Source organism: Diabrotica virgifera, chromosome 3 (assembly GCF_917563875.1).
Source record: "Diabrotica virgifera virgifera chromosome 3, PGI_DIABVI_V3a".
In the NCBI taxonomy this organism is placed as follows: domain Eukaryota; kingdom Metazoa; phylum Arthropoda; class Insecta; order Coleoptera; family Chrysomelidae; genus Diabrotica; species Diabrotica virgifera.
In genome coordinates, this window is record NC_065445.1 from 137,499,234 (window position 1) to 137,512,235 (window position 13,002).

General features: G+C 34.6%; 1 protein-coding gene across 2 annotated transcripts in view; it reads left to right on the plus strand.

Annotated features, from left to right (window-relative positions):
- Window positions 1-719: 719 nt before the first annotated feature.
- LOC114339383 (juvenile hormone esterase) overlaps window positions 720-13,002 on the plus strand; it is a 104,153-nt gene continuing 91,870 nt past the window's right edge. The window contains exons 1-3 of one of the 2 annotated variants that reach the window (XM_050645548.1): window positions 720-809; window positions 7,242-7,415; window positions 9,138-9,281. In XM_050645548.1, coding sequence (XP_050501505.1) covers window positions 738-809; window positions 7,242-7,415; window positions 9,138-9,281 — 390 coding nt within the window. In that variant the 5' untranslated portion in view covers window positions 720-737. The remainder of the gene's footprint in view (window positions 810-7,241; window positions 7,416-9,137; window positions 9,282-13,002) is intronic. The other variant, XM_050645549.1, reaches the window with a different exon arrangement.

Below are 13,002 nucleotides of genomic sequence, written 5' to 3' on the forward strand. Positions count from 1 at the left end.
GAAAATGCGGAGAAACAAAATGTCAACAACAGTGCGCATTCAAATCTCAAAAAACATAAAGTGAATCTGGTTGTGCTATACAGGGTGTAATAAAAAGGCATGTCATAATTTAAATCACATATTCTGGTACTAAAAATAGTTTGATTGAACCTAACTCACCTTAGTACAAAAATGTGCACATAAAAAAAGTTACAGCTTTTTGAAGTTACAAAATGAAAATCGATTTTTTTAATAAAATTTATTAATGTTTTTAATAAATAACAGTGAAATTTGTAAACCGCATAGCAAATTTATAAGGGTTTTGTTCCCTTAAACCCCCCCCCCCAAAAAAATTTGTATACGTTTCAATTAAATTATTATTGTAGTAACATTAGTTAAACACAATGCTTTTAAAACTTTTTTGCCCTTTAATACTTCGTACCTTGTATGTGTAAACTGCACTAATAAGTATATTTTTATAGAAGAATAAAGTACTGAAGTAGTGAGAATTCTGACAAACTTGTGGGGGAAAGTAGTAGATTCCAATTATATGGTCTCATGGTTCCAAGAGTCTCATGGTTTTTACCACGGTTCATCCAAGGAAACAAAATCAAGAGCTTGAGATGAAAAATTGGTTGGTGTAGAATTTTAGAACGATATTGACATACTTCTTTTAGATGATAATCAATAATTGATAACATTATCGAAGTTGTTTATTTAGTCAAAAAATATAAATATAAGTTTATGAACCATTGTTAATGAACGTCATAATAATGTTATTAGTGAAATTGTTTTTTATCGTGTTCGTTTTCTACCAAACAGTGGAAACGGTATGTAAAAGACTAATACACAATTATTGACAGTAGATATTTTATATAAAGTGGATCCTCGATAAGTCGGATTAATAGGGACCGCGGCCGATCCGGGTTATAGAAAATTCGGATTAGCCGGAGAATATGGTAAAAATTAAACAGATATAAATAATAAACAAATACACATTATAATTACAAAATCATGAAATACATATGCACAGTACATCTAAACCATTACGTACAGTTGTATACAGTACCTATTGTTTATTGTTAAAAAACTCAGTCAAAGTGAAAAAATGTTTGTTTTGTCTGATGAAAATCGGTCCGGGTTACCCGGACTTCCGAGTTATCGGAGGCAGACTTATCGGGTTTTCACTGTACATACATTTATTATTCTTGAAGCTCTTATGAGCTTTGTCTATAAGGTGCTTTACTTATTATAGTTTATTAAGTATATTTAAAACTAAAATCAACAAAGTGACTCCCTGGCTTATGGCTAAAGTTGAAGTAAAACAATTTCTTCTTTTTCGTTTGCTTATGACTGTGTTTAAGCGTGGGCTATTTCTATGATATTAAACCTTTATCGATCTGGCTAAAAAAAGGTCCAAAACTGGCTAAAAAGATGGCGTATTAAAGCAAATGGATTGAAATGAACACATGTGACGTTTACCCTCCGCAGAGATACGTGCCCACCTGTTCAATTTATTGAGTGTCAACTTCTACAATCTGATAGCGCCAAATACCTCGGAATGCACCTGGATCGACGACTGACTTGGACAAAACACATATTCACTAAGCGCAAGCAACTTGGCCTCAAATTAAGAAACATGTATTGGCTCATCGGTCGCAGATCAAAACTCTTCATAGACAATAAAATATTATTATACAAAACAATCTTAAAACATGTGTGGACCTACGGCATCCAGCTGTGGGGAACTGCTAGCAACTCCAACATATCCATCTTGCAGAGGTTCTAAAATAAAGTACTACGAACTATTGTTGATGCTCCCTACTACGTCAGTAACGAAATCATTCAGCATGATGTCCCTTTGGAATCCATCAAAGATGCCATACATCGTTTTAGTGTCAACTATAGTGAAAAAGTGTCAGTGCACCCGAATCGGTTAGAGGCCCAACTAAACGTGCGCGATGCCAATGAAATCCGTAGGCTAAAACGTCTACTGCCATCCGATCTATCTATATTACACATACTTTAGTTCATTTTTTTTAAGGCAATTTATTGTTAAATCATACCAACCATGTTTAACTTAGGTTTAGATATATTTAAAAGAGATTATTCATCGGAATAATACTCTACATGTCATCAGCTTCATTGTCAGAAAAAATGCTTATTACCTCTAATAGGCAGATTGCAGATCTCTCAAGGAGTTAATAAAAAAAATTTCATTTAAAAAATCATTGATTACGTCATAACGCGCGGATGGATAACTTCACTGGCTACTTTTTTCAGGATTTTTCCTTAAACTCGCCGGCCTATGAAATAACGAATTTATTCCAAACATTTGCACCATACTGTATATATGTCCACAGTACCTAAATTTTCTTATTTTGACAATGTTTAGAAGCTCCACACCTTTATGTACCAGTTCTAGGACTCTTTCATTACTGGTGTGAGTAACCCAGAAAATTTATAGTGTTCTCCGGTAGCATCACAAATCAAACGCCTTCTTTTTCTTCATTTTGTCGACCTTTAACGTCCGTATTTCTCAACCATAAAGGAAACAAGATCACACATAACATTTCAGTGTTTTTAATCCCGTTTTCGTTGTTAAGTTTCTAGGCCTGGATCCCGCGTACCAAAAAAAGTTGATTAATAACAAGCTGAAAATTTTTTAATGGCTTAACCGTATCTAGTCGGACAAACTTTGATGTATGGGAACACTGGAACAGGGGAAATTTTAATTGTGGAACATGATTTTAAATGTGAATCGTGACAAGTTTATGATTGTGAATAGGTTGTTTCTAAGTTTTTTCAATAGCAAAATTTATATAATATATGAAAAAATGTTTGTCCGACAAATTTGTTGGGCATTTTAATAAGTCCGACACGTAGAACATGTCAAATGACAGGAATTATATTGGCTGTAAATAGCAGTCTGATTTTTGCATGAGAGTTTAATGAAAGGGTAACACATCAATTATTGGAAGTTCTGTCCGGCAAAATACATAGAACGTTTTCGAAGTCTGACGTTCGAAACCTGTAACCTGTTTCACAATTAAAACTTCCCCTGTTCTACTGTTCCCGTACATCAAACTTTGTCCGACTAGACACCGTTAAGCTATTAACAAATTTTCAGCTTGCTATTAATAAACTTTTTATTGGTACGCGTGATCCAGGCCTATTCTGAAGGTAAGTGTTGATTGCAATGTACTTAGTACAATGTTAATTAGAATAATTAAAGTTGAAGAAACTAGCAATTTTTGCTGCAAAAAAATACTCACCAAACCAGTGGTGTTTAAAAAGTAATACCCATCACATTTATTTGAGTTGTTTCAGCGTTTGCCTATTTTCTGCTATTTTATGAGCTTTCTTAGTAATACACTGGAACCTCGATAAGTCGGATTAATCGGGACCAAGGGCGATCCGGGTTATCGAAAATCCGGGTTAGTCAGAGAATATGGTAAAAATTAATAAAATACAATAAACAAATTCTTCTTCTTAACGTGCCCTATCAAGTCCCCTTGACGTTGGCGATTAACATGGCGAAACTGTCTCTGTTTCGAGCTATTCTAAATAGGTGTTCTGCTTTCTTTATTCCTGCCCACTCCCGGATATTCTTCAACCAAGGGGCCTGTTTTCTACCAATTCCTCTGCGTCCTTCGATTTTACCCATCATAATAAGTTGAAGAATATTATACCGGTCTCCCCTTACTACGTGTCCAAAATAGGCCATCTTTCTATATTTGATGTTATCAAGCAGCTCGCGGGTAGCATTTGCTCTCTTAAGGACTGCCACATTTGTCAGCATAGCCGTCCATGGTATTTTCAGTATACGTCTGTGCAGCCACATTTCAAAAGCCTCCAAACGGTTAATGGTGGATATTTTTCATGTCCATGCTTCGACACCATACAAGAGGACTGACCAAATGTAGCATTTAATTATGCGCTTTCGAAGTTGAAGTTGCAAGGTATCATTACAGAAGAATGACCTCATTTTTAAAAATGTCGTGCGGGCTATCTCGATTCTACTTTATCTCTTTATCTGGATCTAGTTGTTCAGTAATTTGGCAACCAAGATATTTAAAACTGGGTACTCTTTGAATTATATGACCATTAACATATAACCGTGAATCTTGATGGGCCAAACGGCTAAATACCATGTATTTTGTTTTTGAACAGTTTATATTTAGGCCAAACTCTCTTCCCACTGTGTCAATGGCATTTAAAAGGTGTTGTAATCCATTCATATCATCACTTGAAATAACTGTATCGTCTGCATATCTGATTGTATTTATCAAAATTCCATTAACTTTCACACCCCATTCCAAATTATGCAGCGCTTCCATAAATATTCTATCTGAATATAAATTGAATGACAGTGGGGACAGTATACAACCCTGTCTGACACCTCTTTGTATTTTGCATATTTCTGTTGATTTTTCATTTATGCAAGCTGTCGCTGTTTGACGCCTGTATAATTTTTCTATGATTCGTACATCTTGACTATCAACTGCTTTATCCTTTAATATTTTAATTAATTTGTGATTTTGTACTCGATCAAAGGCCTTCCCATAGTCAATAAATACAGCAAAGACGTCTTTCCTTTGATCTCGGCATTTCTGCAATAACACATTTAGTGCAAAGAGTGCGTCCCGGGTTCCCAGTCCATTTCTGAAGCCAAACTGTGTTTCATCCTGGTCTTCTTCACATTTATCTCTGATTCTACTGTGGAGGGTACGTAGAAAGATTTTCAAAGTGTGGCTCATAAGGCTTATCATTCTATAATCGCTACAGTTTTTCGGACGTTGTTTTTTTGGTAGGGTTATTAATTCGGACTTTAACCAATCTTCAGGGATATCACCAGTCGAATAAACATCATTGAAAAGTTTGACTAGTATTCCAATGTTTTTCTCATTTATGAGCGTTAACATTTTTGTAGGTATGTTGTCGGGACCAACGACTTTCTTGTTTTTTGCCAATTTCTGTAGCATGTAGTATTTCTGATTTTAGTATTTCTGGTCCTTCACCTTCATCTAAAGTCTCCAGTTCTTCGGGTCTATCATCATTATACAGTTCATTTATATAATTATACCAGGTAGTTCGAATTTCGTGTTCGTCTATTATCATTTTTCCCGACGAATCGGTTATAGTATGTGGAGTTTTCTTATGATAAAGTCCAGCTACTTCTCTAACTTTTTTAAACATATTAAACGTATTATATTTTTCATTTAACTTTTCTAATTCCTTGCATTTATCCTCCATCCATTTTTCTTTAGCTACCTTTGTTTTTTGTTTAATTAGTTTCTGTTTTTCTTTGTATTCTCTTTTGTTATCTTTCAGTTTTCTTCTCTGCTCCATCAATAACAGATTTCGTCAGTCATCCATTGTTTTTTTTTTGTGCCTCTGCATCGTTGTTGTATATTTTTCCATTACTTTCCAGGTAAGATCTTTAAACGTGTTCCATATTTCTGTATTGTTTTCATTTGTTGAATTCTTTAGCTGATTATTCAGGTCATTTTCTATTAGTGTTTTGTTGGATGCTGATATATGTAATTTTGTTGTTTTGGGGCTTTCTTCGACTTTTTTGAGCTTCACTTGGATGTCAGCTATTAGAGGGTTATGGTCTGAACCGATATCTGCACCAGGATATGTCGTTAATCTCTTGACACCATTCTTAAATCTCTTGTTTACTAGAATATAATCTATCTGATTTCTAATTATATGAAGTGAGTTATCTCCTGGTCCCTTCCATGTATATAATCTTCTTTTGTGTAATTTGAACCATGTTTGCGATTATCATGTCATGTTCTTGACAGAACTGGTATAATCTATCGCCTGTTTCATTGCTCTCCCCCAGTCCATATTCACCTATCAGGTCAGATTTTCGTCCTTGACCAATTTTCGCGTTAAAATCTCCAATAATATATGTGATTTCGTTCCTTTTTAGATTAAGTGTCTGTTTTAATTGACTATAGAATGATTCAACATCATTGTCATATTTCTTTTTTGAAGTAGGGGCATATATCTGGATAACATTGACATTAAATGGTTTACTATTTAATTGGAGTATCGCTAGTCTATCGATCACAGGTACAAAATTTTTAACATATTTCTTGAATTTAGATGTTATAAATATGCCAACTCCATTCCTATGATGTACGTCATCTTCTGCACTTCCAGAATAGTATACTGTGCCTTCATCTTGTTCACATGTTCCCGCTCCAGGCCAGCGCAGCTCACTGATGCCCATTATATCAATTTTTAAGGGTTTAACCTCTTGAACTAAGTTACTGAGCTTGCCTGCTGCATAGAGGCTTTTAACATTCCATGTGCCTAATGTGATTGTACTGCTAGACATTTTTAAAGTTGTCGTACTTTTAAATTGTAGGGGTTTCGTGTGGTGACGACCGGGAAGGCCCTACAGTCTGGTGCGCACCCTTCCCTGCTGGATCTTGGTTTCCGAGATCCATGATCAGTAATACTCTGATTATGTTTGGATTGCGCCATGTTAACTTTACTCGGGAGAAATAATTGGAGTGGTTTCCCGTTGCCTTCCCCAATGATTTTTCTGGCGCATTAGGTTTACTTCTGTGGGTTGGATAATCGGAAAGGATTTTTGGATATTTGTTAGGAAACTTGGATCGGGACATGACCTCCCCTATTTGGGTTTGGGGGATAGCCATGGCTTGCGTGAGCAGGTTCGCGTCCCTGAAATAGATCTGATTTACACCGGGATCGTATAAGTGTATCTATCCGCTACTACAATAAATAAATACACATAATACGCATATACAATAAACAAATACACATTATAATTGCAAAAACATCAAATACATATCACAGTACATCTAAATTACGTACAGTTGTATACAGTATTGTTTATTTCTTGGTAAAAAACTCAGTCAAAGTGAAAAAATAATAAAACTGTTTTAAAAGTGAAAAAATGTTTGTTTTGTCTGATGAAAATCGGTCCGGGATAGCCAGACTTCCGGGTTATCGGAAGCCGACTTACCGGGGTTCCACTGTACCCGTTTAAAGCTGTGCCAAAGCTGTGTGCCAAAAACTGTTTTTAATGCGTGAAGAAATTGATTATGCTAGTATCTTTTAATCTAAAATTAACGGTTATATACTTATTATTATTACGAAGACGATTATCTTTTTTATTTTAACTTGCTTATTCTTAACCTATTCACTCACAAAGCTCACTTATACTCTTTTAATTGTTTAAAGAAAATTTTTAATTTTAGTTTTAATTTTTTTTTTTTCAGAAGGCATCTCTACTAGATGTTAGTAACCTGGATGAAGATGAATTGATTGTAACGTTGTTAAAGCCCTCAAGCAAGATTCGCGGACACAGATTAATGACTCGATTGGGACAAGACTACTATGCTTTCCAAGATATTCCTTATGCTCAAGCACCAATTGGTAAAAATCGCTTTAAGGTTAGTTACTGTTCAGTTATTTAGTACATATTAAACTGTTTTGAAAATGATTAATCTCAATTATTTTTCAAATTCCTTCTTCCCATTTTGGTAGTCCTTTTCTGAATTTTTATTTGTCACACGTGGTCTCCGTTATATTTCTCAATAATTATTTATCTGTCCATGTTCTGCCTGGCTGCAGTCCATGTCTGCTTCAACGTAGCGACTCATACTATTAAATCTATAAGATTTGTTCTATTTCTAACGTGCCTGAGCTCCTTATTATTCCTTATTGTTCCTAGGGTTATTCGCTTATAGGGTTCTATACTAGTATATAGGGTTATATATTTCACTTAGGCAATACGCTGGTATCTGATGGGCCTATGGAGGAGCAGTACCCCAAGGAATAAGGGCTTACGGCTCAGTGATACCTCTCCATAGATCTCTATAGGGATGTATCTAACACTGCCTATTTCATTATTATCTGAGTTCCTTTGCTGACTTTTTCCTCAGTAGTCTCAGCAATTTCAGGAAACCTCTCGTAAGAGACTGACGTAAGGCGAATGCATTGCAAACCGTTAAATTCAAGCTCCCTGTGAAATAATTGCGCAACCAAATTCTTTCAAAATGTCCATTTTGGCTTTTCTTTTTTTTAAGAGGAGCATATTGATCGATTCGACCGTTACTTGATGGAAGTTCATTTTATCTAACAATAAAAAACTAAAAACTTTTGATTTCGATACTTCCACAAAATTTATTATAAAACTATATGGCTACAGCTGTTTCGGCTGCCTTTCTCAAGATGTTGAGAGAGGCACTCCTTTATAATAAATTTTGTGGAAGTATCGAAATCAAAAGAAGCATATTATTTTTGCCTACAATTTGTTTATAAGTAGATACATGGGTTCGTTTTTAAATTTAGAATAATGAATTGTCTCAATAATTGTACATTATATTTATTGATGCAGATAATACGGTCTATACATATGATCAAATAAAATTAAGAATGTGATCTTGAAAAGTAATTGGAAATTCCCCCCGATTTTAAATACAAAGCTCATTCACCATAGTCATAGCTACTTCACGATCTCTGACTTGCCTACCAAACATCTCCTATACATTACTACCCATAACATTATTGAACTTGCTCCACAACTTAAACGACGGTTGAACGTGTACTCACAAGCATTCTGCTTCAAGTGGAATTTTTTTGTTTATTTATAGGGAATTATAATGATTTTAATGTATGTATTACCATTGTGTATTCTATCTTTTCTTTGAATAAACATTATATATATTACTCTGCAAATCCCTCTCCGGTCTTCATCCACACTCCTTCATGGCCATCGGGAGAATGTAAGCCAAATCGTCAACAAAAAGCATATATTATTCTACTACACAACGATCCAGATTAGATGTAAGTGTCAAATTACAATCTTGCTAATTGATCACGTGAAAGCAATTTGGGTCCAATGGCTGGTTTGCAAACTTTCAAAGAAAAAAAGTTAACCTCTGTCTCAAACTCATACCGACCAAACACTAAAATTTGTACCTACCTCGAACTTTGTTTAAGTTGATTTTTTGACTGTATTGACGTTAAATGACAACCTCGCAAAGAAATCTATCATAAATATTGTAATTTTACCATTTCTTCACCACTGCCAGTGGCAGCGTACTGTCAGTGTTTTTTGATCATAAAGTAAATTTTAGTTTAAAAAATAACCTCTTTAATTTTAATTTTAGCCAGCAATTGCGTCAGAGGGATGGCCAGATATACTTGACGCAACTAGTAATAAAAAGAAATGTTTTCAGCCCGGATCACCAGTTCCATTTGATACACTAATAGAAACTGAAGATTGTTTACTTGTGAATGTATATACACCTGTGGTAAGTTACATGTTGATAACATGCTCATACTTAAATGTTTTTTTAAACTTTTGCTCATTTTTCAAAAAAAAATGCTAATTAATCTACGAAAGGGTACCAGTCCGAAAGTTCTTCTTAGTGACTAACCTGATGCAAGTATTTTTAACAATAGGTATACATCTCAATAGAAATATTAATCAAAACAATGATAGCTAATATGGTAGCCTAAATGATATCAAAGCGTCGATATTGATCATGGAACTAGCAGAAGAAGAATTGGTTCTGTCGCTCTTTACCATTTTTAATATTATCATAATATTATATTTTTATCAGAATATATTATTATCTTTTCCGCTTACATTCCGGTTTTGTAAAGTTCCGTCACGTTAATAAAATATATTATTTATCAGTCTGTCCCAACGATTCTGGGGGAATGCCAGAAGAAAAATTCTTCGAAATGGAAAATGCAATCAAATAAATTAAATGGAACGTAATAGGAGTCTGCGAAACAAGACACTGAGGTGAAAACTTAAGACACCTCTTCTACAGCACTGGCTCCGAAACCGAAGTAGTTGGAGTAGTCGGTTTCTTCGTCCATAAAAAACATAAAAAGAACGTAGTTAATATAAAAAGTGTATCTACAAGAGTGGCCTATGTACCTCTAAAGCTCAACAATATGTATAAACTGAAAATTATTCAGGTATACGCTCCAACAACACAACATCCAGTCGAAGAAGTTGAAGACTTCTTTGATGATATAGATGTACCTCTAAAAGACACACCTACCCACTTTATAATTTTGTACGGGGATTATAAGGCAAAATTAGGTCTTAAAGAATACGAAGCAGAGACATCACTAGAAAATGTTGGATCTCTAGGTAGAAATGAGCGGGGACAAACACTCGTAGGATCCTTGCTACAAAATAACCTGTTCCAAATGAACAGTTTTTTTGTTAATAAACTACATAGAAGGTGGACGTGGGAAAGTCCTGATGGTAAAACAAGAAATGAAATAGATTACATTATCAGCGACAAAAAACAAATTATCACAGACGTGAGCGTCCTTAACAAATTTACTACAGGAAATGACCATCAAATGGTGAGGAGCCACAGTAAAAATAGACCTCAAAAAAGAACGAAATCGTTTGATAAAAAAATAAACGCTGCTTTGGAAACACATACAACTCCAGATGAAAGTATAAATAACTTAAATGGAAACATAATTAGATCTATTGAAGAAAGTCAACTAAAAAACTGTTCAAAAAAAAGAAGAGAGATGAAAAAATAAGCTCACAAACTAGAGAACTAATCAAAACTCCAAATAAAATAAAAGGAAGTGAAAACACTGAAAAACGTGCGTTAACATACATCAACAAGAAAGTGCCAAAAGAAATCAGTAAAGACCTATGGAAGTTTAAAACTCAAGGCATCAACAAAACCATAGAATGAAACGGAAGTTTGAAAGTTTTATGAAGGGAATTTAATAATGGAAAACGCGAAATACATACATTAAAAAATAAAAAGGGCGAAATAACATCAAACAGAGAATATTTACTTAAGAGGAAACAGTAGCGATCAACAGGTGGCGAAAACGCGTTCCAAAATTGCGGCTGTAATTTTGAATATTTTTTCGAGATATTTGGCACACGTATTCGTAATATAAATAAAGAATGGCGGTACAGAGCCCAATTTGAAAAATATATTAATATGTGGAAATTACTCTGTAATTAAATACAATATTAAAAAAACGAGCCTGTACCGCCATTAAGAAGAACAAAAAATACACTTTCTTCAAATAAACTTTTTTATCCGATACCTAGATTTTGTGTTATTTTGGAACCACTAATGAAATAAAAAATTTTAGTAGTTCCAAAATGACACAAAATCTAGGCATCGGATAAAAAATATATTTGAAAAAAGTGTATTTTTTTGTTCTTCTTAATGGCGGTACAGGCTCGTTTTTTAATATTGTTTTTAATTACAGAGTAATTTCTACATATTAATATATTTTTCAAATTGGGCTCTGTACCGCCATTCTTTATTATATTACGAATACGTGTGCCAAATATCTCGAAAAAATATTCAAAATTACAGCCGCAATCTTGGAACGCGTTTTTGCTACCTGTTGATCGCTACTGTTTCCTCTTAATATTGTGGAAGATATTTGGAACTATATGGAAGCCAAAGGCAAAATAAAACTGATCTGAAGGAAGCGGTTTCAAAGAAAATAATAAAGCAAAGCTCCGAAATACTACCAGAGATAACCACTAGCGAAATCCATCAAGTACTAAGAAAAACAAAAAATTGAAAAGCACCAGGTGAAGATGGAGTCGTAATAGATGCCATTAAAAACGGAGGCCACATTCTTGTAGGTAAAATAACAAACCTCTTCTAAAAAACTTATGCCTTTATCAAAAGTCATTACCTGAATGGAAAAACGCTGTAACAATAGTTTTGCATAAGAAGGGAGATAAAACAGACTAAGAACATTACAGACTTATCAGCCTGCTAAACCACTTATACAAACTCTTTACAAAAGTAGTAACATCAAGAGTAGAAAATAAGCTAGATTTTTACCAGCCAAAAGAACAAGCTGGATTTCGCACCAACTTTGGAAGAAACGACCATCTGCAGGCAGTAAAGTTACTAATTGAAAAGTCAATAGAATATAATAAGCCCTTTGTCCTACTATTCGTGGATATTTACAAGCCCTTTAACACGATGGAGCTGGGTAGCATTTTAGAAGCTCTAAATGAAACACTCGTCTATAATATCTATAGACACTGGTCTATAATATTTATAAAGAGGCAACAATGAGTGTTAAGATACATATGATAAAACCAAACAAATAAGCATAGAACGTGTCGTAAGACAAGGCGACACACTCTCGCCAAAATATTCTGAACTGTTCTTGAATATGCCTTTAAGATGCTCAACTCGGACAATAAAGGGATCACAATATGTAGATGTAGAACAGTTAAATCATCTTCGTTTTGTAGATGACATAATATAATCCTTATAACTGATGGCCTAGGAGAAGTAAAGGAAATGCTAAATGAGCTAGACACTATCTGCTGGAAAATAGGCCTGAAAATGAACTTTACTAAAACTAAATGTATGACTAATCTGATTCCTAATTCCTAGCGGCAGCTGATTATACGTGAAGAAGAAGTAGAACTATAGTGGAAAAGAACGTTTACTTAGGTCATGAAATTAGCATTGGTAGAGACAACCAAACATGCGAAATAAAAAAAAGATTAACTCTTGCTTGGGCAGCCTACGGAGCGCTGAGAGACATATTTAGGAGAGGTATACCGATTAGTTTAAAAAGACAAGTGTTTGATCAATGTGTGCTACCGGTAACGACATATGGAGCAGAGACACTGACTCTAACCAAGGCAACAGCGTCGAAAATGAGGGTTGCTCAAAGGCGTATGTAAAGATCCATGCTGGGCGTAACCCTATGAGATAAAATAAGAAATAAAAATCTCAGACAAAGAACCGATATCACAGATGGTACACAACGGATCACCAAGCTCAAATAGAACTGGGCAGGATACGTCGTCAGACTAAAGGAGTTAAGGTGGACACGAAAGCTAATAGAATTGAGACCAAGAGAAGATAAACGCAATAGAGGAAGGCCGCATATACGAAGCACATATGACATCAGGAGCATTAGTAAACATTGGCAACAATCAGCACAAAACCATAAAGTGTCGAAACAATTGAGGGAGACCTATAT